Source organism: Pempheris klunzingeri, chromosome 13 (assembly GCF_042242105.1).
Source record: "Pempheris klunzingeri isolate RE-2024b chromosome 13, fPemKlu1.hap1, whole genome shotgun sequence".
NCBI lineage: Eukaryota > Metazoa > Chordata > Actinopteri > Acropomatiformes > Pempheridae > Pempheris > Pempheris klunzingeri.
In genome coordinates, this window is record NC_092024.1 from 4,157,501 (window position 1) to 4,184,220 (window position 26,720).

Genomic DNA, 26,720 nt, shown 5'->3' on the forward strand with positions numbered 1-26,720 from the left:
ATTAAAATGATATCACAACTAATCCTGGACTATGAAAAGAACGGAAGTTATAATAATTTGGAATGATCCTTAAATAAATCAAACAGAAATTGTGTGGCTGTGATGAATCTTTGACTTGGATGAAAGGCTCGCTTTGGTGACTCTGCAAGGTCGTTCGCTGATTATTTTTCAACCGCAAGGAGCTCGACAACTCTTCATGGTTTGCCATTGGTGGTTCCAGTTTCATGTGATTTTCTGTGGGTGTATTGAGTGCTGCTGATATGGAGCAGGAAAATAATACACCTTTGAGTCGAGCGTTGTGATTAGTGCTCTGGAAGGCCACTGTATGAATAGTGAGGCCTTCACTGGCTTTCAGAGCAGAGAAAGGAGCACTGCTATTCCTGCTCGCTTGACAGGCAAACACAGCGTGGAGACAAGTGTGTGTGTGTGTGTGTTCTGTGGGCTCACAGGGGCAATATCACAGCAAAGGTTCACTGCTTCTCCTTGTCACCTGAGTTCTTCTGTCCTCACCTGATGTCTTGTCAGTGACCCAAATGTCAAGTGCATCTGTGCCTGAGTGTTTGTGTGTGTGTGTGTGTGTGTGTGTGTGTGTGTGTGTGTGTGTGGTCAACTGGGCAGAGGAGAAGACAGATCTGGGTCAGGCAGTTCCCATGAGTGTGTCTGGGTGCTCCGCGGCAGATGACATGTCTGATGTGAACGAGTGAGCAAGGAGGAGAGGGAGAAAGAGTGAGTGTGCAGCCAGACAGTGAAACAGCCAGGGGTCAGAGGAGGACGGAACCATTGCACGATGACACACGCACACACACACGCACACACACACGCACACACACACTGCTGTAGCCTTACAGCTAATCAACACACATCAGTGCACACTCACGAAAATGGCTACGTAGAAGAGATGTATCAACAAGCAGTAAAGCAGCGATCAGTGGCTGGTCACTAAAAATCCTATAACCCTGCTAATAGAGCCCTATTAGCAGTCTCCTCATTGGTCAGAGGAAAAAATAGCTTAGACAGTATACTGTCAAGGAGGGCCAAGTTCAAATGTCCACTCTTACATCAACATTGTTATAATAACAATGAATCAAATGACAATGTGAGAGGAGTCGCTCATAGTGATAACCGTACATAGAAATATGATCTGAATCTGCAGCTCCCCTTGACTCCCATTGTTTAACTTTGCAGGACTGGTCCACACTCACTGTGGTGATGGTGCTGTTTTTAAAAATCCACTTCTTTCTCAGCACCAGACAAAGACTGCAGAGGATTTCCCTCAGGAGTTAGTAGAGTACCCAAAATAGTTAAATAGTGAATGTTGGACTAACATTCATCTGGTGGACACAAACATGACTCCAATGAATAATAATCTAATTTGAATGTGTAAATACAAGCGCATTAAAAAGTCAGGCTATAACCCACAGATCAACTCTCCTGCTCATCATTTGACCCTTCTCTCTGTTTCCTGCCTAACTGTTGACCTGAGCCCATCATGCTGCTGGTCTGTGTTGATCTTTACAGACGCAGACTTTGACGCATGTTCACCAAGGCCACGAAGGCTCAGGCCTGTCGCCAGAGCTCATTTATGGACCTTCTGTAAGTCTGCAATCCTCCAGAATTTCTTGGAAGAATTACCCACAATTCACATCAGCATTCTAATATCTAAAACTGAAGCACGAGAATTTCAAAATCGCAAATAACACATACCAGGAGATGACGGTGATATCTATTTAACCCTTCGGAGTCTAGGGCCGCCACACGGCGTCAAAGTCACATGTCGCACGTTTGAAAACGTAAAGCTGTGACACAAGCACGCAGGTGCTCAATTCAAAGACTGTTGGAAAGCGGACACTTCAAACTTTTCACAGGTGTTTGAATTTTCTCGATCGGCCTATTAACACTAAAGAGCCGAAGTCGTGCACTACAGCTCTTCTACGAGTTAGAAGATACTGAATCTGGGGAAGAACGTTCTGATCCTGAGGAAGAAAGTGACTCCAGTGGAGAGGATGAAGTGGATGCTGCATGTGAAGAGGAATGAGAGGAGGTGTCCGTGCAGACCCCCGCTCCTCCAAAGATCCAACTAGTTCCTACTCGGATTTTGTGTTTCTTTTGCACTTTTACATACAGTGTGTCCATACATTATGTCAAAATAAATACATAATTGTAGAATCACATAGGTGAGGTTGTGCTGAAAAGAAAGACACAAAGAAAGGCAAGAAAAAGGTAAACTTAATGGGAAACACAAAGGTAAAATGAAAAGTAGTAAAAAACGCCATTTTACCCCAGACTCTGAAGGGTTAAGGTAGGAGGTGGGGTATAGGTCAGGAGTCCACTGGGTCTCCAGTGTAGAGGTCTATTCCATTACCGATGTGCGACAAAAACAGGATCATTTTGTAAGAGCTAAGACAAAGAGGGAAAAGTAAAAAAAACCAAAAATATTTTAACCTTAGATCAGACTGGATAGAATTTATGCTGAATGATCCCTCACTGAGAGCCCTTTTCACCACGTAATAATGAATGACACACCAGGTCCTAGAAATAATACTCAGCAATCAACTCAAACCAGCAAAGTTTTGAAAATCCATCATTAATTCACCACGGGTTGAGCGTTCATGGAGCTCTGAGCTGTACGGCTGCGGCTAAATTGGTTTTAATGGATTTCATGGGGTGCATTCGTAGGTCGTTTGATTGACAAAGAGGTTTGAGATTTGCCACAGCCCCCTGCTCCCGCTCTGTCCCCGAGCAATGCACCATTGATCAAACACATACAAACTGTCACTCTGTATTGCCAGGACGCCAGTGATGGACTCACCCGTCACTTCAATCATTAGTCAATCAGCCTCACATCCAAAAGCTGGAGTCCCAAACTGAGGCAGGAGGGGAAAAAAAAAAAAAAAAAAGTCCTTGGAATGTATGATTGCACTTCAGCATTTGACACAAAAGAGTGTAATTACATTTTTTTTGCAACAAAGATATAAATAACAGTCTTTAATTACTTTTACCACCTTTTACAATATCTGCTCAACAGAGTTTAAGTTGAAAGAAATGAAACCTTTTCTCAAACCTTTTCTGACAGGCATGTAAAATTGGCTCCATCCAAATTCTGCTGTCCAATGCACATACACAAACAACTAGAGCAATTCAAAGTGCGACCTATGACCCGCGATGTCCTTCAGCGGCAATTGGCTCTCAATCTCCATGGAGATGCCACGTGGGCATGGGAGTGGATGTCCGCACCGGACATGAGAAATGAGCACAATTACAGCTTTTGAGAGGTAATTATATGTGCGTTGTGGTGGCAAGAGCCCATAAATAACACTGGATCCACCCCGTGTGCTTGTCCAGTAATTGAAGAACAATGAGGTGGGAGAAGGGAGCTGGGTGCGTGCCGCATTGTGATAGTACGTCATCCATTGTGGTTCCTTTCACCCCGGAAGAAAGGAAGGTCGGTCAGCCAGACAACGCTGAATGATATCAAGCACCGAGGCAACAACTCTGCCAACGAGTGTCTCTAATAGCACGGTGGAGAGTAAAAAATGGGGGCGAAAATGGAGGGAAAGAGCGTGTTAGCCTTTTGTAAAGACATTAGATTAAGTGTAGACGTCTCAAGAGCTAATACCTGTACAATCGAGGTCCTGAGTGAAATTGTTGGGATACCATGGCGTGGACAGAACGCATCAATCAGAGGCTTGACAAAAAGACATACTGTGAGGGTTTCCTGAGAATACAGACCCCTCCTGTAACTTCACCGATGTCTTAATAGTCTCTGTTAGCCCCTTCCCAAAGCAGTTTATCATCTGCAGAAGCGATAGCACGGTAAATAAGTAGCTTACGACACACAAGAGCTTTTCTCTGACTACTGGGTGGTTGTCAGTGCTAAGCAGCTATTCCTTGCATGCTCCAAGCTATCATCAAATGTGATGGGACCGTGTTTCATCAGGGCCTCTACTGCTATGGAGCTAAGAGCATGAGAAATTCACTAACAAAAAGCATTCTGCAGCTGTGAGTAGGCTAACATTTAATATTATTTTTTTTTGCCAGGCCAATTTCCTTACACAATAAATCCCCTTCACATTTCAAACGCTTTCTTTATTTTTAGTCCTCCATTGGCATTTTGCACTGTAAATCTCATCTCTTGATACATACTCCAAATGCAGGAATACCAGTTTTCTGCCACAGCAGAGCACATCTTGAGTAAGTATTGAATCCCTTCCAGCTCAGACACCATGGAGGAAAGTCAGTACTGTTGTGAAAACATGTGTATTAAAGAGGAGAAACATAAATGCTGAATCTGTGTAGTTGTGGAAGCCATTAAGCTCACCATCAACCCCCTTGATGACCAAATACTCTCGGTCAGGTTCCCTCTTCCTCCACACACACACACACACAGTCAACATACCTTTCCTGCTCATGCTGTTCTTTTGCCCAACCTCAGGCTCCTTCTCCGAAGTCTCCCTTCCCCTGCTATCAGTCACTCTTTCTTTTCTTTGTCTTTCTCTCTCCTCTTCCTGCGGAGAGCAACGTGTTTGTGCATAACTTTAATTTCAAAGGGTCATATAAATTCTCCTCCATGCAAATGAGTGAACCTCTCCAAGGTAATAATCACCTGAAACCCCCGGCTCACACACAAACACACAAACACCCCAGGTGGCTCCATATTGCATCGCCAACATGAATAAATAATTAAATGAAATCTAATTTTTTTTATTTCATTTCCACCGCAGCTGAATCCAATTCCGCCTCCACCCTTTGAGGACGACACCCAGGTGACCCTGAGGCACAATTACCGCCATTCAAGACGTTACACAAACACTTGTGTTTTAGAAGTGTGCTCCATCACCACACATCAGACATATGTCTGATGTGTGGTGACGGAGTATATATAAAGTAATATATGAAACAGCTGGCAGCATCAATGGTATTTACAGGGACACAATGGAAATGAAAAAAATCATATAGACAGTCATGCCCACTGATCTCTGAACTGATTAATTTTATACATTACGTCTCTGTTGCGTTTTCTTCATAAATTACATTTTAGCCTAAAACATTAAATGCAAATGCCTTCAAATATTTTCACATAGTGCATCTGCACAGTGAAAAGTATATCCCAGTAGTATGTCCCTCTCTTAGTTTAGAAAAACAACATCCTATTTCCCAGTCGCATAAATGTTTCAGTCATTTTCTCACAGGTTCATACAAGTGCCCCCCCCCACCCCGCAGGCAAGTGTGCTAACTCACATGAGGCTGGTGGCAGCCACAACTACACTGGCAGCTCTTATTCCAGGTCAAGAGGTTCATGACCGGGCAGCTGGCACATAAAGCGCCCTAGTCACATGACCCGGTCACTGAAGGTGACGCCACGCAGGATTTCTTATGACGCAACAGTACTCTCTTTCTATAGATCTATAAACCACAGAGGAGGCCATGGGTGGCTTGGAATGGGAGGAGAGAGGACTCGCCCATGACGACTGTGACATCCAGATATTTTGGCTTCTGTTTAAAGGAATATGTGTCACGTTCACATGGTGCTGCTGCTGTACCAGCCCCTGCAAGTAGGCCGTTAGAGCGTATTATAGATAGGTGCAGAGAGAACGTTTTATTCTATATTCCATGAAACTAATCAGTATTCTTATATTAGCAATAGATCAAATGGATACTGGACTGTATTTGGGACACGGTCACGCTCATAACGTCCTCTTTCTATGCTGATGATATCATTAGGTCATTAGCGTGGAACTCTAAGATACAAGAGAAGACCACCATGAATTCCTCTGTTGAAAGCACATGTGCATTTGAAATGTGATTCTGATTTATTACAGGAGCATTGCTTTACTGAAAAAGAAAGTGGAGGTGGAAGCCAGAACTGAGAACTTATTGTTTATGTAATGATAGTTATAGATATGATCAGATCTATGACTATAATAATATAACATATATAAAAAATTCCACTTTGTGCAGATGGTATGTGGTCCCTTTATAAAGTCCCTAAATATTGAAAGCTTAAATGAGGTGTAAAATGAATTTATCCTCTACTGTCCTTGAAAAAAAGTTGAAAATTACAGTCTGTTGAAGTTGAACTGACAGATTAAGATACATTTTTGTCATTCTTAAATGATATTTCTAAGGCTTTGTATTTTAAAGAAATTACAGACTATAGTCATTTATGAACAGAATATTATGAATGTGTGTGTGAATAATTAGTGCATCCATGCAGGCCTAGTTTTGTTTAAATCTATGTGAGATTTACTTAAATCCCGATGTGTTGATCTGTGTATGTGTGTGTGTGTGTGGGTGTTTAAATATACATGAGGCCAATTTTTTCTTCTAGGCAGTCGTGCTGTACGCCGTTGGAGGGTAATGTAAATAACATGTAAATGCTTTAAAAAAAAAAAAAAAAAAAGAAAATTATTAATTCCATATTTGTGCACGACAGAAAGCTCTTCATTTTGTTTTTGCACTCAGCCACAAGCCACCATTGTGCTCTTTTGTTGGCCAGGAAAATGCTGTAGCTTACATTTGCCTGAAAATAACCACGTGGATATTTACAGAATCAGCAATAACATATCTCAAAATTCCCAAATTGACTATCAATGCATCATACTTAGTGTAATATGTTCTCGACGAGCCTTTTAGGAATACTAAAAAGGTGCCTTCATTGATTCACATGCAAATACTGCGGTGTTATTAGCAGGTGGATTGACTGATGGCTCACAACGCTGAATTGAGATCAGCTGCGGGATATTCTGCAAAAGAGAGGGGGAATACTCAACTGTTAGTCTTTCAATTTGGAATTTCAATATGTTATATATACTGTAGATACACACAATGACATATACTGTGTCACACATTACCTCGTCTCTCTCGCGTCTCTTCACACACTGGTACCAGAGGACAACAGAGACGTGACAATGAGTGTGCTGCATGTGTGTGTGTGTGTGTGTGTGTGTGTGTGTGTGTGTGTGTGTGTGTGTGTGCATGTCTGTGACAAGCATCACAAGTTTCCAGATGAGCGAGATTCAGCGATTACCTTTTCAGCGTCCACCATCTCTCTGTATCTCCACCCAGATCCCTCCTCTCAATAATTGACTGCAGGGTAACAAGGGTTCTCTGTGTGTGTGTGTGTGTGTGTGTGAGCAGCTTCTCTGATTAGATAGCCAAATATACTCTGTATTCAGCCACGGCACTGCCTGCCCCGACTGGCATAGCTAATGAAGTGCCCGTGCCCCTCCCTTGGCACTAGTGTGTATGTGTGTGTGAGAATGTGTGATTCATAGAGACAAGCTAGAATTAAAAGCCCTGTCAATGGTGTCTGCCATTACAGAGGCTCAGACTGTCACTATCGACCAGCCTCAACACACACTGTACAGAGTGTGTGTGTGTGTGGGAGGGGGGGGAGTGGGCAGTGGGATGAGGGGAGAGAGCAGAGTGAGGGAAAGAGAAAGAAGGGAAAGGGGAGAACAACAGAGAGTGAGGTGATGGTGGTAGTCCACAGTAGGTAGGTGGTTACTTCTTTATTCCATCTGGTCAATATTGTAAATATACAGTCTTAAAGGTTACTTTACAAAGGCTAGACCCCCCCCCCCCCCCCCCTGCGCCCCCCAAAAAAGGAACAAAACGAGTGGTGCACTTGATTGATCGTCGCATGTAGTACTTGTGACCACGCCCCAATCAGTGATGTCACAGCAGGTATTTTCTGTCAGCATACACATACAGTGGTATGTTTTCATTGCTTCTGGGTTCAACAAATGATCAACTTCATGCTCACGTTTGACATATCAGCTATCTATGGAGATAGAGAAACATCAGATTCAAGGGGCGATGAAAATAGTTAGCTGCAGCCCTAAAAACAAAATACAGGCCCCAGCTTGAAAATGACCAGAATTCTCCTTGAGTACTCAGAAAACTGCAAGGTCGTTCCTCTGTGGTTCCAATTAGGAATGAAATCTCTTTCATTCTTATACCTTTCTCACACGTTGTGTTTTCAGATGCAAGCATTTTATTAAAAAAAAAAAGATGGCATTATGTTACTGGTGTTGATAGTTGAGCAAAACCAACATCAGGAAATAACAGATGGGAGTAAATAATGACAGGACACAGCGGACTAAATGGATTTATGCCATGATGAACGAAAATGATGTGTTTTTATGAGGTTGCTGCCAACCTTTAAGAAATACACCGTGTCAAATGTTTATCCAGGAGTCATTTTTTACTTCCATTGGAATAGCCAGCACAGTTTATTGCTTACAGTGTCCAGTGGAACATATCAGCTACAGTATATTTACATCACACACACTATTTGCCATTGCTGCTTTCACATGCAGTTTGCACAGCACACTTACTGTGCCAGGTTATAATGGAATGTCTATTAGGAGTTTTTTGTGGAAAGAGATGTGTCCAGCTGTGTTATTATCTCCTCTCACACACAGTTACCGTACACACACACACACATACACTCACAGATCACCTGTCCCTCTCCACCCTCTCAGAGCAGGATGCGGTACTTGAGGGCGCGGGGGACCCTGTTGATGACGAGGCGTCCGTCGTAGCTGAGTGAGGCGAAGAGCCAGGGGTCAGCCGACGACCACTCGGCTGCATACACACTGTCTTCATGTTCCTCATAGGTGGACACCACGCTGTCCTTTAGGGGCTCCTTACCCCTGAATCACACACACACAACACACAGAGGTGAGCTGTGTAAACTGGAAGAAGAAAGCATCACACCTCGCAGACTTCATGTCGGTTCATTGTTCGTCTTAACCACCAACATGTGGAGGACCTAGAGAAACTAAATGGGCTAATGTTGCTTCTTTGGAATTGTTTTTCACCATACAGCCAATATAACATTTGCGAAGACAGCATGACACAACGTGAATCAAGTTGATGTAACTTCTAATATAAAGTTTATTTTGTAAAAGTATGCTATTGTTAGACACAGCATCCAATTACAGCATTGGAATGGGGTGGGGGAAGGGGTTCAGACACCACCTTACAACCAGCTCTTTAGTAGAGCAATCACCTTAACAGTTCCTGTTAGTGTGACTGGTAGTTTGAAAAGCTGCGTGCACTGCAGTTAAAAGTTTTGCCAAAGAGTGATAATGAATGAGTGAGATAATGCCTCTTGTTCTCTGGAAATGTGTCAAAAGTTCTTGAAGTGACTCAGTTTGCAGTCAGGGCAGAGCTTTTTTTTTTTTTTTTTTAAATGTATGACGTTTTATCTTTTGCATGTTTTATAAAAAACATGAAAATTATTGAAATACATCAACGGTGCCCTGTGGAATTTTCTCGCGAGCATGTAACTGCATTTATGTTGCACCTTTTGAGAGAACTAAACTGCACAGGGGCAAGTCTGAACGACTGAGTCTTGAGCTGCTTTTTTAAAAGTGTCCACAGATCCTACATCCAGCGCAGAGTTCCAAAGTTGAAGAGCCACGAACTCATATTCACTGTGGCCTTTAGTTTCAGACTTGATCGAGGGACAGCCGGCAAACTCCGATCTGCTGGTGACACAGCTGGAGCAGATGTCTAATGCCTCACCATGCAGAGCTCTACACGTGATCACGAGAACTTGAAATTGGATTCTAAGTTTGATGGGTTGCCAGCGGAGAGCTATCGAAATCAGTGTCACACGAGACCTTTCGGAGGATTTGCTTAAGAGCTCCGCGGCAGCATTTCAGACAACTTGTAAACGACGTGGAGATGACACAAATGTTTACATTCACTGTTCTTCATCAAAATGGAGGACTGTGTCCACTCTTGGGGTCTGATGCATTTCATTCCTCACAGCATATTTGCAGTTGTTTTAAAAGATCATTCAGTGAAGTCTTCTTGCCTTTGAGGGTGTGTTACTGCCTTCCTTTGAGCATTACCACCATCAGCTGTCAATCAGAAGAATTTGGAAATTTTTGTTTTTACAGAGTGAGTGATCAGTACTCAAAACATCTCTCTCTCTCTGTTTGTGCCCCTCCACACACAAGAATACCTGCTAAGGACCGGAAAAAACTCCTTTGTTCATTCACTATTTCCCCCTGTCCTGGGTACGCAGGCAGCAGCCTCTCCAGTGCTGAGACACTTCTCCCACTGCTACGACAACGTGACAATAAATAGAATTTCAAAATTATGATCCCAAATCCACTGCTTTAAGTAGTCCTGGGGGAAAATGGTGACATACATATTTGGATTTATTTTACACATTAACTGTTTCACACAGACAGTAGCTGCTCCCACCTGGCTGCAGCCTAAAATAAAACACTCAAAGAGCACTGCCTGTATCGATTCACTGGGGAGGAAAAGAACAAGAGGGTATAATGTGAGACCAGGCTGAGTAGTCTTAAGGATTGCAGGGTTTTTAGGGACCATAACATTAACTGTGTTGTTTATTTGGTTTATTAGACACACCTACAACCCTGCAAAAAATCCTACTTTCATGAAGGTCACAATTTTCGTTCACACCGTTGAGAGGTGTTGTATTGCTTTATATTGTCCAGCCCGTTTACGTACATCAGTGAGTAGTGTGATGCTGTAATGCAGAGTAATGATCTACTTCGACAGCACCACCAACTACAACCACAAAATGAACATAAAGTTGAATTAACACCACTTTAAAACTTCATCAAGGTGGGATGTATTGTTTTATACTGACTGTATTAGTCTTAGCTAGGAGTACATAATAAATTGACAGCAGGGGGTATTTCTATATAAGTAACGCTGAGGCTACTTTTACATGTAACCAAACAGTTTTTTAAGATGATGACTATATGACGTCAGATGTGGTAATCTGATATAGTAAAAATTACATTTTTTGAAAACAATATAAAATAAAACTAACCAGGGGCTTCTTTCCCTGTTCCACATGAAATAAAGGTGGCAATATGTTTAATGATTAATAGATGATTAAATTACCTTTTGACCACTTTAGACATGCTACAGGCCATATAGTGTAAGCAATAATGGAAACATCTGTTTGCAGCCACATAAAGTGACACATTTCTTCACTAACATAATGAATATGCTGAGGTTTTAACATGAAGCCTCGCAGTGACCCTGAATAAATGATAAATGTGAGGAAATGCGAGGACTCCTACAGAGCCACTATACCTGTATGTATCCTTGGTGTGTATTTCCACTTGTGTACGTACTTAGATGAAGCTGTAATGACTAAAACAAAGAAATGTAAGCTGTATTTTTTCTGCTGTGAAATTGCCCCATATATTAGAATTTTAATGTGGGCGATGTGATTGGCACACTACCTGCGTGGGCAGGCTCTAAAAATAGCTAGCTATATCACTTCAATTCTAAGGGCCAAAAAGAAAGCTACTGAGGGGCTTATTCCCAGTTGTTACGTTACACCAAATTGTGATTACAATGACGGTGTAATGAACGGAATGCTGAGGTCACAGGACTACCCATAACCAAGGGTGACATTTTCTGAGTGAAATACAAATACAAAAGGGGGGGGAAAAAAATCTTATATCAACCACATTCAACATATAGAAGCTGTTTCCAAAAACACATCTAAGAACATGTATTATGGTGTGGCCCCCGTGGTCCCCCGATCTCATCCCAGTTAGACACCGGCAGGAGATTTTGGAGAGGTGTGTTAAGACAGTGCTCACCGTAATAATCAAATGAAGAGTTGAACTTTAACAGACAGAATCTCTGACAATGGGAACTGAAGCTGTTCTGAAAACTTGTGGTGCCCTAACACCTTACTGAGACATTACATGCTGCTTTTTTTTTTTTTTTTTTAAATCATCAATTACAAATATAACTGTCAAATTTTAAAAGCAACCATATTAAGTCCAACACAAGGAGTGGACCGTGGAGTGGACCCGCAATAAGTATAGAGGGGTCAATGAGTATAGTGGAAAGGTTGATGCTAAAGCTGAGTGCTGGTGATTAGGAAGAAGAGTTGATAATGGTGGATGAGAGTCAGTCAGTGAGTGCAAGGGCTAGTAGTTATGGATGAGAGAGTGAATGGGACCTAGATGGCTGGAGGACAGCAGTAGATTTAAAAAGCCCGGAATGGTAACTATTGCAGATGATTTCCCTGTAATTCTAAAATTGAGTCTAAACGCTATAAAGAAAAACTCCCTAAGTGTTTTGACAGTAACATATTTTTAATGTTTTACCTCTCCACTTTTGTCATTCTAAGTGTCAAAATATATGAAAGTGAAGGTTCAGGCACTCAGCTTTAATCTTCACAGTTCTAATATCAGTTCAAAACACGCAGCACATTTCTGTACACACTTTTGTATCTCACAGTTTGCTTCATTAGGCTAATGTGGCAGTCAAGAAATATACAAGAGGAAAAAAAAAAAACACCTCTTCAGATATGATGTGATGAACGCTGACTGTCTGCGCCTTAATGCAGTGCTATGATGCCACGTCTGCATTATTATATAGATGTATATAATAATATATTCAAAACTGAAGGAGGTATCACTGTCAAAACACCTGTAAGATGATGAAGGCCACTCATAGATAAAGAGGTGAAAGGAAATGTTTAGAAAAACTGCAATCTCTAAAATGAATAGGAGTTTTGTATCTAAAAGAAAGAAAGAAATCTAATCCCTGTTAATGTTTAATAGGTGGAACAGTGAAAGAAGGTTTATACGTGGTTATAAACATCAAGAACTGGCAGTGGAGCTGATAATGCACCACTTCATTTCAAATAATTTTATATTCAGTATCTGTGAATACGTGACGCAAACCACCTGAAACCAAGACACTTAACTGTGAGCTCCTCAAAGTAACTTTTAGAACGTAAAGTGAGACAATGTGACGGATTAAAAAAAATCTAAATTATAATTCTTAATGTTTTCACAGTCTTAAAACGGCAGGACATGAGCCTCCAACCATTCCAGATCTTTGCTTCTGACAAAACCAGAAAAAAAAAAGGTGCTGTATGTCATGTCGTCATGTATTGTTTTATCGGGAATTTCAGTTTGGATAAATAGTGCTGAAAGGATTTACTGGTTCTTCTACAAGTACTATGTCAAGCCCCACTGGACCTGCTTGCACTTCTTGAGAATCTTCACAGACAATTTCTGGTTCTAACTCTTCAATTAAGAGAATCTGCTGTTTTTCTCTGTTTAGTTTGGTTGTAAATGAAATATGTTTGGCTTTTGGACTGGTCATAAAATTCACAAAAAATTTTCACAATGTTTTGGAATTTTTCAGGCTAAATGTATTGATTAGTTAAAAAATAATGTAGTCTGATCAGTAACACCGGACAGAATGCCATATGATACACCCAACACACCCCTTCTCTAGCACTGTCCTCGACAAAAAACTATGCATTTCTAGCAACAGAGCGGCTCATCCTCCTGTCCATATGTCCGACTGTCCTTGGGCGGGACACTAAACCCCAAATTGCTCCTGAAGCACAGCTCCGGTGTGTGAGTGCGTATGATTGGTCTCCCTCTGATGGCAGGGCTGCATGAATGTGAATATGGTGTTACAGTGTTTTGTCATGTGACATCCTAGACATTATCAGCAACTAGGTGACACTCAGGCCAAGTAGTCAAGTAGTAGTTCGATTTGTCCCTGGTAATATTTTGATGTATTTATAAGAGGACTATTTTATGTGTTAGCACTGAAATGTAGGCGAGGAACAAAGAAACGTGTGATGACGCAATAACAATAATTGGGATACATTCACATGTTCCTTACTTGAAGAAAAGCCTTACTTGCTTTAATTTTAGAAGCTCTAGCAATATTTGATAGAAGAGCAACGGCAAAGCAACAAAAATAAACTCCTGTAGCTGCAGTAAAGCCATTGGTGTTGTTTAAAGCTAGTGTGTTTCACTACAGAATTCGAGATTAGAGGGCACACGTCCTTTTCTAAAAAGCCAGAGTAGCTCTTACTTGTCCTCTTGGTGGTTGTCCTCGCCCTCGCTGAGCTCCTCATCATCAACCAAGTGTCCGAATGGCTCTGAGGAGATGGACACCATATTGGAGAGGATGAGGCGGCTATCGCTGCTGGCTGTCAACACCAGCTGGTCGTGGCTGTGGTTGTAGCGGACGCTCCACACCCTGGGAGACGGAAAATAGGCGTTACCGGACGCGCATTCAACGTTTAGCAGCGCAGCAATGTGGATGAGTGCAGCATATTCTACATCCATGCATAGAGGTATTAAACAGCTTACAGGCATCAGTCTTTCATTGCTCCAAACACACTCTATGTGGGTGAAGAACTGAACACACTGGTATTACTTATTGCTTATTAGTGAGTGTGTAAAAGCACATATATGTTAACTCTGTATGTACGAGCAGACCACACACACACACACACACACACACACACACAGAGTTGTTCAGAGAACTTCTCTATCTCTCTTTCACACACTTGTGCTCATACAAACCATGCAGAAAATGTGTCATTCTCACAGTGGGATTCAGAGCAAAATATTCCTATCTGGGTGTGTATTCAGATGCCAATAATAGGGATTTGGTACCTTGCAGTCTATATTTGAGCTTAGTTCACACGAGTTGATGATCACTATCATAAACTCCATTATCCTGGCTTTATTTGTTGCTCAGTTTCACTTCCTTTACAATTCAATTCTTTCTCACTTTTCCTCCCTTCCTCTCTCAATTTTGTTGCGCCTTTCTTTCTATTTCTCTGATTGTCAACAGTCTCTCTCTTTTGCTCTTTTTCATCCTCTCTCTCTCTCTCTCTGTCTCTCTGTGTTTGTCTATGTCTCTCCCTCTCTATGAGCCTGGGGCACAGCTCAGAGTGCGGTCCCAGTTCCCTCACAGGGAGGGATTGAGGGATAACCGAGGCTGTTGACAGGAAATCAGCCTCGGCCACGCTGTTCCCCGCGCTCCCCTAATCCGCTTCCCTTCTAAAAAATAGTCCCTAATACCCCCAGCAGCCCTGAGGCCATATCCTCGCTGCATTCTGAAAAATGAGCACGCGCGACAAACACACACAGTCCGGGAGACACCCACACATATATGTATCACACTAAAGAACAGAGTGTGCACACAGGACAAACACACACAGACATATGCATATGTATTTTAGAAACACTTGAACACACACACATTTTTGTAGCCACACACAGGGAGAAAAAGAGAGCCTGGCTCACACACTTTGGATGCTGACACACACAGCCTATACAGGCATGTATGCACACACACACACACACACACACAGACACTTATCTCCTATCTGAACAGATCCCATCTGTAGCCATCTACAGTTATGGATATGTTTGCCAAGTCTATCTTTCTTTTGGAGATAACACACTGCAGTGTGTGTGCACATGCGCAAATGCATACGCGTGTGCATACTCCTGTGTGTATGCCTTTGTGGGTGTGTGTGTGTGCCTGCCTTTATCAGGTGAGGATTGGTGTGCTGCGGCAGTAGCCCAGTTTGGCTTGCAGACACACTGATCATCTATTTGTCTCCCATGCACACACACACACACACGCACATACACACACTTCTTCAGTACTCTATATTCAGCTCTTAGCACTGCCTGAAGCGTCACAGAAGACAACCAGTAGGACCAGGACTGTACTGCATTCAAGCCACTGCGATTCAATCCTTACTAACAAAATGAATAGCTACCTATTTAATTAGTAATTAGTGTATTACTGGCTTTTATTGCACGGCAGTAGTTAGGGCATTTCATTAGTTAGGAGATAAAGCCATTAATAAAAGCAGAAACCAATCAGCAGTGGAGCGAAGGAGTTATCATCGTGTTTATCATTACTGTTGGTGAGTTTTCTTGAATGTGCCTGAATTACACTCTAATGCTGTGTAAAAGGCTTTTTCCCCATTATGCAGATACAGTATAATTATATTATACACAAGAAATACTCTTATTTCACATTCAACTTGTAAACTTTAATGAAATTATAAATTATGTTTTCACCTATTTTGGTTATATTTCTTGCCAGTTCCAGTCTTGTAATAAAATTCGAATGTATCTGACACTAAAACGGTGAGTGCCTCTATTGAGAAACAACTCCTCAAGAAATGTTGATTTTTATGGTGGGTTTATATGAAAATCCCTAAAATCCAGTATCTTCACTTTTTACTGACTTTTACTAACTCATGTCCCACCTTGTACAACTAAATCACTGAAAGACACAATTTATCTCTAACCTTTAGCGGTGCATAGCCATGCACATTTAAAATCTGCCCCCCCCTCCAATACAATAGAGGAGAATGGAATTTTGTTTAAACTGGTAATCATCTCTTGACATCAGTATTTCGGTGTAGCATTTCATTACAATGGCCACCCAGCGTTGAGGTATTTATACCAACTGACAGCACAGACACTTCCTGTATGGAAGAGAAGCAGGGCACTTGCCATAATGTTGACCAAATTGAAATGTCTCATTCAAATTGTTAGAAGGCGTGTTGGACAGCGAGCACGGTAAGCTGCATTGCATGTGGCAAAATGAAGAGATGTAAGTTAAAACTGTACTTTTATGTGCATTTAAAGAGCAGTTTTTCTACAAAAATGTATGACAAAAGGGGATATTACATTCTAATTATCATAATCTAAACTAATTCAGTAACTGCAAAGCAAGAGACCGCAAGAGGTAAGAGAGAATATATATATTTTTAAAGGTTTGGTAGACAAACCCTAAATCTGGACTTCCTGGGAATCTGTTACTTGTTAGAAAACAGTACTTCAAAGGTGTGGTAGTGGGTGAAGACAAACTGTACAGGCAAATCCTGCCTTTCCGTTCATCCTACCAAATCAGCCACTCCGTCAATAGTTGGTGGAGTATTATTCTAATGGTTGTCACTGTGTTATGTGCCACAGAAAGGCTGTATACTACAGCATATCCTCTCTATATACACATCACTTTATAAAAGTAGGTGCTTTATTTATGCTTTTCAATCATCCCTCCCTGTACCATTTTGTCCTGAACAAAAAAAAAAAAAGCTTTAGAGTAAGGAAACAAGATTCTCTGAGAATGCTATTTCATTGTGTTCAAATTACATTAACACTGGCATATAATATCAACTAACAAAAGGCTCACTGACATTATCCTAACTTCATTAATCCATGTACTAAAGTTTGTCTGCTTGGCACCCAAACACAGGCGGTTCGCTGGTTCGGATTCAGCGTGGCAATCAGGGCCACTTGATCAGGACGTGTACATGCTAACATGGAAACTTGAGCTCTGGTTCAAATGCAGTACCCGCTCCATTAGTCACCCCTGTCTGAACCTCTCTGGACCCCCCCCCATCAATCCACCCACCAGTGCGAATGCTCCTCCAGGGTCTTGACGGGCTCCTGGACGTTGCGGACATCCCAAAACTTGACCTTGCAGTCGTCTCCACAGCTGGACAGGTAGTACTGGCGGTTGGGGTTGAAGTCCAGGTCACGCACCAGCTGGCCATGGGCATTCTCTATACAGTAGATCTGACTGAAGAGGGGAGAGAGGGAGGGAGGAGAAGAGGCAGGTGATTAGGCAGAGGGGACATGAGGTGTGGAGGGGGGGGGGGGGGAGAAGCAAAGAGAAAAGAATTGGGATGGAGGGATAAGAATGAGAGGAAACAGCCAGGGAGAGAAATGACAAGACAGAGGTATGGAATAGAGGGGAAGTGGGGGGCTGGTGGGTGTGTGAGAGAGAGACTAATTCATAGGGTCCACACAAGCTAGAACATTCCCAGGCTAAATCAAAGCCTCCTCTGTGTCTGTGTCTGTCAGCGAAGGCCAGGCTCAATAAAGAAGCCTACACCAGCGGTGGTAAATTATAAAGGCAAGCCTCATAACCGCACAGCCTTGAGTTCCTGCTTGAGTGAAGTTAACAGAATGTCAGACGAAGGGAGATGCTCTGCGCACTGTGTCTCTTTCCATCTTTCCAACCACCTCCACCCTCCTTTCATCCCTTATGCATATTTTCCTCAGCTCACCTTATCTTCTCACCTTAAATATATACTTAAAAGGATACTATTGCTTTTTCTGTTATTTGCTTCCTCCTCTGACCTTCCAACAATTTTTTTTATGTATTGCTATAGTTTAAGGAGCCAAATCCAGCTATTGTAATGGTTATTTTCACTTCTCTGTTACAGGGACGTATAGTTAACAAAATAAAGTCAAGGTTTCTGTTTCTGTTAGCTTGCTTTAACTATTGTGTTGTAACGTCTAGCTGCTCTTAAATTATGTCTTTTACCAAAGGATCACATCATGTGTAATGTGAAAGGTGTTGTGGACAGTGATAAACTTACAGTTTCCCTCAGCTCTATGGAGCGTTTTAACCTTTTCAAGCTCTGTTATTCTCAGTAGTCTAATTTCCAGATGCAGCCAGCTGCTGCTTTCAGCAAAGAAGCTCAAACACCCTGACAGTGCACGACCTACCAAGCACCAAGCAAAACGAGAATTTAACAGCAACATCCTGCTATGGACCAAATGTTCTCGAACTCTTTTTCTCGGTTTTAGATTATAACCTTTCTAACCTTTAATTTTTGAAGTTTTCAAAATGTAGCACATTTTACCTCCAAGAGATCCTAGACATTTTTCTAGGCAAAAACTGTTCAAAGGTAAAAAAAAATCCTTTGCATACATTACAGTATGCCAGTGAGATGCCGCTGCAGTAATGGCCTGCTTTAACTTGATTTAGTCTAAAAATGACAAAACATCTTGAGGTTGGTCAAGCAGGAGTCGTAAAATGAACATAAGCAGCCCTCCTATATGTGTGGATGTAATAAAGGTACTATGTGTGCAGGTATACATAAATGATTCTGTTGTGAACCTTAGCAAGCTGCCTTTGTAGCCTCCTGGTAGTGTTTTCTAAGCAAAAAGAAAAAAAAGCAACAAATCCACTGGGGGTCAGAGAATAGAAACCTATTTGAATAAACTGGTAATTAATTAGAGCTTGATCTCTGCCTCCACCATAAATACAACATGAGCCTGTATAAAATCAGTACTTGTTTTCTTCAACTTCATTTCCTCTCCAGGCTAGCCTAGCAAAGCTCAGCCTGGCACCGTTTTGTTCAGCAGACTGGAAAGCCTCAGTGTTATGGCCCAGCTGGATGCCAACCCCGGCTAGCCAGCTAGATAGTCACCCTGCTGATCACGTTAGGCAATTAACATGCTAATTAAAAATCTCATTAAAATAAGGGAGGTATAGGAGAATGACCTGGGGCAGACCGCTGGGCTTCAATTAGGTCAAGACAACTCAGGGACAGTGTGTAACTCTGCGTGTGTATTTGTAAGTTTTGTCATTGCCACGGTGGCTTTGGTGTCAGCATGTGAAGAAAGACAGAAAATATCAGCTAACACAGTTTCAGCTGAAAACACACACTATGCATGGAGCGAAGTCCTCCCATCCAGGTTTGTGGCTGACTTCTTCCTCTCGAGGTTTGTTAAGAGTTTGAATGTGTGTGAATTACTGAGTGGTGCAACAGGCAGCGTGTCCAAATGCAAATTCATAGTGGCTGTATTAAGGTTTGTGCGATATGATCTACACTGCGAGGCGGTATAAATCGGTCTACCTATTTATTGGCAGCCGTGGCTCAGAGGTAGAGCGGGGTCGGAAGATCACTGGTCAAACCCCCGGCTCCTCCAAGTCAGCATGTCAAAGCGTCCTTGGGCAAGACACCGAACCCCAACTTGCTCTTGAAGCAAAGCTTCAGCGTTTGAACGTGTGTGATAGAATAGTCTCCTGTATGAATGATGTGTGAATGGGTCGTGCAAAAGTGCCTTGAGTGGTCAAAATGAGCAGAAAAGTGCTATACAAGTACAGACCGTTTACCATCCCATTACCCATCATTACCCATGCTAAAAAAAAGTTTAGATAATTGTCTTATAGTGATTCAGTAGTCCGCTAAAAGTGTTCATCTTTTGTCTTTCATTACATGACAGAACTTTTATGGTATGGTCATTTTTCTTTACTTTATTCTCATGATACTTTTGCTTCCGTTGTATTTTTTTTGCTCCTGACTAGCTGTGTGCATGTGCATTAAAACCACGACGGGAAATAGAAAGTCATTTTCTCTCAATGAAAAAAATCGTCTCCTTGAAGCTTATAACAAACTGCCAAACGTGAGCCAACAAGGTGCAGCATGGAAAACGTAGTGTTCCTTAGGCCGCTGTGTGCAGCCAACTCAAACTACCAGAAACAGTCGCAGCTGCTAGTGATGGAGACAAACAAGAGCGTACACGGGGAAAAGTGGATTAATGATGTCCGGTCACGTATGAGTCTATAAAATGCAGTAAATGGCTGAGCTGTTTGTTTCATTACTTTACATTCATGTAATAAAAACACGAATGTCGATTGGATGAAAATCTTCATGATAAATAAAAGAAAAGGAAAAAAAGTTTGGAATCATAATCGTCCGCTTGTGGTGATCGGTTTGACGCAGACAGACGTGATCACTATAAGCAGTTTCCACTGTATTAGGCCATTGTGGGCAATGCTGCAAATCAATGAGCAGCACTGATTGATAACTGCTATTCCAAAAATGTTACTATTTTACAATATATCTCACTATTGCATTACAAAACTTGATAAACTGCGATAACAGATTTAACCCACATTTTATGACTTAAATTCAAACTTATATCAACAACTTGTATTCAGTTGCATCTCCATAGAAAAGCTTTATGAAATATTTATTTAGTGAATCTATAGGACATGACTTTAAAGACAAGACTTTATACATACACTGCATCTAAATATTTGAAATAAGCATCAACCATCAACTGGCAGACTTCTAACTGAGGTCGACTTGGAACTGATGGTGAACTTTAATTTCGCTCACAATAGCAATTTAATGTGTAATTTTGTGCTGGAGCACATGATTTATTTACAGCGTTCCCTCCGTCTCCTGTCTGTGGCTCTGATGTAAAAGGCGTGACCCTGGGCTGTAGGGTGGCTGGTGTTCAACCCGGCCCGCCGTGGAATGGGACGCACCCGCCGCGTGAAAAGGAAATGGAGCAGGAAATTGGGTTAGTTTCGCTCTTTCCCTCTCTGGTGTCTCTGAGCAATCCCCTCCACGCACGCACACACATGGACACACATACTCACACATACACTTCCTTGGCCCGGGCTAATAGTGGAGAGACCTGGGACTTTTGGTATGTGTGCAAGTGTGTGTTTGTGTTTGTACAAGTGCAGAGGATTAGAGTTGTGGCCAGCCTAAGCCATCAAACACACTCAATCTCAAGTCATCCAGCCAGCTAAGCTGAAAGTGTGTGAGTGTGTGTGTGTGTGTGTGTGTGTGTGCTGGGGGGTTGATGAGGGGACAGGGGACCTATTACACACACTGTTAGGCGCTCACAGATAAAAACATAAAACAGCTAAAACATATTCCCTCAAATACAGCTATGTGTGTAAATACAGAAGCAGATATAGGTATGTAAGAGGGAAGCTACAAAGGTAGACAGACAGCCACATATTTGGCCATCTCACACACACACACACACACACACACACACACACACACAATCATCCACACACACTCACACACAATCATTCACACACACATACTCCTGGTTTTGTCTGGGTGATAAATCTCTCTGCTGAGGGGATCGACTGGAACACAGGCGCTCACAGTCACACACAAACTTACACACACACACACACACACACACACACACACACATGTGTCTCTGTTTCTATGACAACTGCTGTAGGGAGGGAGGGGGAGAAAAGAAAAATCGAAAGAGGAGAGCAATCATTTCATCGCTGATCAAAATTAAAGCCTGGCTTTGAGATGAAGCTGGCAGAGAAAGAAAGATGGGAGAGAGAGAGAGAGAGAAAGGCAGGCGGGCAGGTAGAGGGGGAGAGGGGGAGAGTCTGCCCATGCATAAAAGTAACAGATCATTACATCAAGCAGCCTAAATGGTTGGGGATATTTTGATGATTAGCACACAAAAGCCAATAAGAGAAAAAAGTAATAATCACAGCTTACTGTAAACTTCCTAAAAATAAAGTCCCATCCCCTACACTTCATTTTGTTGTGAACAAAGAAGTAATTCAGTACTTGTCAATACTACTGTAGCAATTATACTGTCCCAAATCATTACGCATTCATACATCACAATGTGATACAGTTTAGTCTCATGAAAATGTTTAAGCTGACCATTCACTAAACCGAACAGAAACTGTCCAATCATAGCTTAGCAGCTGTAACTAAGCACGACAGGTATGTGGAGCCTGTTGTAAGAGAGGTACTACGCATTCAAAGAGTTCTGAAGAGTTCATTTTGTTAGCATTTCCAAAAACCTAAGAGACAAAAGCAAGAGTCTAAAGAATGGAGTAAATAGTAAGTTTATCTGATTTGATATGTGCTGCAAATGTTGGTATGTCTGGTTTACTGCTGCCAATTACTGCCAATGCCACGAGTGAGCACATCGTTAACTTACCACATTAGTTTATGAGGTTACAGGTTATGTTAAAAATTGCCTCAGTGCTTTTAGCACCAAACCGCCAAATGCATACATAAATCAGCTGGAGACATGAATAAAATCAGCCAAAAGCAGCAAACATTAGCTAACATTAGCTTACTAAGCTGTGCAGCTGGGTGGAGCTAAGAAACTCTGCTAGCAGCGAGCAAAACACTGACTGATGAACTGAGGAGCCTGCTGTTCTTTACCTCTGTCTGACAACAAGGATTCATTATTCCAAAAAATTACCAACATTTTTGAGTGGTAAATCGGCCATAACTTTCATTTTAAACAGCATATGATCCGTGCAAGAACAGGAAGCTTGACAGTAACTAAAAGGGGGGTGGGGGGTGGGGGGGGGGGTGGTGGCTGATGTCATAAATCTATAGGTATTTTTGTTCATTCTTATTCTTTAGTTTCAAGGTCTGCATAAGGTCATGAATACACCATTACGGGAGTTACAGTATGATGTCTGGTTCATGTCTGCTGGGGAGAGAGGGGTGGGGGTGGGGGGGGGTGCTTGGAGCACACGAAAAGGTTACAGATGATCGATTTGACAGTAGCCGGGTTCAAAAGGTCACCCTCAAATCAACAGCGGCATATGGAATACCACTATTTCAAAAACAGCTGACATCTTTTGCATAATGGCTCATATTAGAATGTGAAATATGATACTCCTAATAGGCAACACTTTTTGCATAATGGTACTATATTTGAATATGTGAATAAAATATGATGGAAAAAGCTTTTGAATAATGGTTTACCTTGGGTACCCTATCATTATGGCACGCTGAAGCACTGCCAAATTTGTTGAATGGGTGGAATGAAAAGGCTGTTTTTGGTCAGGAGGCATGCAGTGTGAACAGGAGCCCGTGTTGTCTATCTGGATGAGGAGTTTTGATGCTGTCTCGTACTCGCCTTTGTACGAGCAGACAGCTAGCTTTTAACCTACACTGTGAAGGAGCAAATAGCACCACTATCAATCATTTCACCTCATTTTATGCTCTCTCTCTTTTTCCGTGTCTGCTCATTGTGCTTCCTCTCCCTTTCTCTTGCTTTCTCTCTGTCAGTCTCTCTCTCCCTCATACTCACACACATGCACAAACACACACCGCAGGGGAGGTGTAGAGAGTCCATGCTTCACTGCAGCCCTGCACTGGTTTTCAGTATGCACCCTGCAGTGCATGGTATGGCCGCAGGCCTGACAGCTATTACACAGCTCAGTTTGTGTGTGTTGCCCCTCACTATGGACTGTTGGCCCAAGAGGGGATTCGGGGGAGATGCAGTGTAAGAACATCTCCAGTGACAGGCATCTCACACACACACACACACACACACACACACACACACACACACAGCTGTACTTATTAGGACATTGCACTGACTTTCATTCATTCTGGATTGCCTTCCTCAAACCCCTACTGCAACCTTAACCATAAACCTTGACCTCAATTCACACTTTACCCTTTTCCATCATTAAGACCAGGAAGGACCACTAACCAAAAAGGGTGGCGTTCCCTATAAGGATAGAAAACCACACACACACACACACACACACACACACACACACACACACACACACACACACACACACACACACACACACTCTCTCTCTTACACACACACACACACACACACACACACACACACACACACACAGAGCTGTACAGTAAGCCCAGTGGCTAGTACTACATGCCTGTTAGCTAGCCTAATATTATTCAAAGGCTCAAAGCCCCCCAGTGTGCCAGGAATGACATACAGTTGATTCTCCACAAACCAACACAACACTTTTTTTTTTTTTCCTCGTTTCTCTACAAAGACATTTCAAAGTTACAGACCGAATGGTTACTACAGCACAAACATACATTGCCATATCCATGCTCGAACATATAGTCTAAACTATGATTGAAATTCTGTGTCTGTACAGGCTACAAATCGTTCCTCGACAATTTCCTGATTTCAATTCCACTCCTTCAATTCGTGACAAGCTCAAAGGTTTCGGACGCTGTCAATGGACAAAGATGCTGTAGGCTGGCAAGGCTACATCACTCCATGTCTGAAGATTATTTCTGAGTTACAAGGAGTCCACAACTGCATCAATGGAATCATGACTCACTGTAACAAGGTCTAAACAGCTTTTTTTTTGTGTCTATTCAAAAATGCCAAATTCCAAGTTCCCTTGGTTATTACAATAATGTTTTGCACTACAAAAGAACAAGATCTTGGAGGTGAAAGCCGTGTATTTAGGAAGCAGCTTTGTCAGTTATGATCCATTGTCAAAAGTCTATTTGGACTTGGCCTGCTTAGAAGAATCTGGTCTGAGAGTCAAGTCAGGTCTGAATGTATTCAAATAGCCCAGAACCACAAATTACAATTTGCCTTATTTACAATGAACCTGAGGGGTCATCACATCTATAACCATAAAATCCACTGAGAACTTCTGTCTATCGATTACGATGATCAATGACTTAGCTACCTATTTGATATATGTTATCTATTTACAAGAACTCAGTGACTGGTACAGTCTAATGCAATCCAACCCAAAGCTGCCATGAAATCTACTTTTACGAGGCCTAAAATATTCCGTTTTGTTGACACCGTCACAGAGGTGTTAATCTGATTATATGTTTTAGAGGACATAGTAGTGATGGTGCTATATTGATACTGATGGAGTTTCTAGTACTCTGCCGTCTTCATGTATCAGACATTTAAGTCTGATACTCCACAGTAGCATATACCTCCAGGTCACCAATGTACTTATTTTCTGTGAATTTGATGGCAAACTATGGCCAGCTGATGACTCACTCTCGCACTGTGAGTCGCAGACAGATTGTGGCTAGAGTAGTAACGTTACTGGTAGAGTGGAAAGTTTGTCCTTGCAAAAAAAAAGTACAGGAAGCATGTGATTGTTTTGAAGGCAGGGTTCTGCAACTTATTTTCTTATATTTAAGTTAAATTCTAGACAGCTAGAGAGCAATCAATAAATGAAATGGTGTAAAAATGTAGCAACTCTTGCTATTTCTGCAAACCAGCCTTTAAGTGAGGAGAAGAGAAAAAGAACAATTTACAGGGATCTTGACAAAACTATTGGGCCAGCGTGACTTCTTAAAATACACATATTTCATATTTTGATACATGTTCTATATGTTGTGATTGGAGATATAGTATTGTTGATGGTACCATAAATAGTACGTCATGGACCCAAACGTCCTACTGTTTTAAGTATAGCTCATATTCTGAATTGAATCCAACAGCATGTGATGTTCAGTGGGGTAATGGGTTAAACATGCAGAAAGTCAGACAGCTTTTTCTCATGCATATTTACACTTTTCTGGCAGAAGGATTAAACCAAGTGTGATAGCCATCTCACAACGTGTTAGCTAATAGTTGGGAATATGATAAGAGCCTGGGAAAATGAAGAAAATTGCAAATTGCATTCAAATCCTTTTTTTTTCCCAGGGAGGGGACCCCAGGCACCTCTCTTTACTGTGTATTTTCAAACCAATAATACGCCCTTGTGTATGTTTGCTGACATCTAGCATATCTAACATTAATTCAACTTTTCATTTGTGTCTTAAAGCATTTAATTATGTTACAAAAAGTAAACCCAATTATTTGTCCAAACTGGAAGTTAGAAATCTGTTGTCTGTTGAATTCATATTTGTTACAGCCACCATATTCTATATAAAAAAACAACTTTTTGCACATTTCCATCAAGGAAACTCTTCAAAACGCTGCTAAGCGCTTTCTCACGACCTATACCATGAGTGAGATATGACCTTTAAAACATGCATTAATGAAAAAGACCTTGCCTAAAAATCACAACGGCAGCCTTGTACAACAGGGATTAGGCTCTGAATAATGTAAAAGCTGTAAAAGAAGTGAAAATGTATAAGAAATTATGCTTTCTGTCCCCAATATTGAAGCGGAGTATTCCATAATTTACATAATGCTGCATATTACATCAGTACAAACTAGAACAGGATCCATATATGTTTTATAAGCAGTGTTATCTTTGTATTTTTTTTTTTTAAAGCGCTGTGTGTCTGGGAGACGGGGTGCTGTAGATACCGTGCTCCTCTCCAGGGTGTTAGATAACTAACTAGAGGCGGCTGCCACTGCTGGGCTGTTCTCCCTGTCCTTATTCCAGAGCACGGCAGTCGTGATTGGGCTGGCACAGTGGTGACAGGCCCCAAGACTATGGGCAGAGGGGGGGGCGAGAGGAGAGGAGAGGAGAGGAGAGGAGAGGAGAGGAGAGGAGAGGAGAGGAGAGGAGAGGAGAGGAGAGGAGAGGAGAGGAGAGGAGAGGAGAGGAGAGGAGAGGAGAGGAGAGAAGAGGAGAGAAGAGAAAAGAAG

The 26,720-nt window shown here is 41.9% G+C and overlaps 1 protein-coding gene across 1 annotated transcript in view; it reads right to left on the reverse strand.

Annotated features, from left to right (window-relative positions):
• Window positions 1-8,187: 8,187 nt before the first annotated feature.
• The window catches only part of eipr1 (EARP complex and GARP complex interacting protein 1), a 51,793-nt gene continuing 33,260 nt past the window's right edge, over window positions 8,188-26,720 (reverse strand). Inside the window, exons 7-9 of the mRNA XM_070842599.1 lie at window positions 17,230-17,397; window positions 13,867-14,034; window positions 8,188-8,657 (exon numbers count right to left, since the gene is read on the reverse strand). Coding sequence (XP_070698700.1) covers window positions 8,483-8,657; window positions 13,867-14,034; window positions 17,230-17,397 — 511 coding nt within the window. The 3' untranslated portion in view covers window positions 8,188-8,482. The remainder of the gene's footprint in view (window positions 8,658-13,866; window positions 14,035-17,229; window positions 17,398-26,720) is intronic.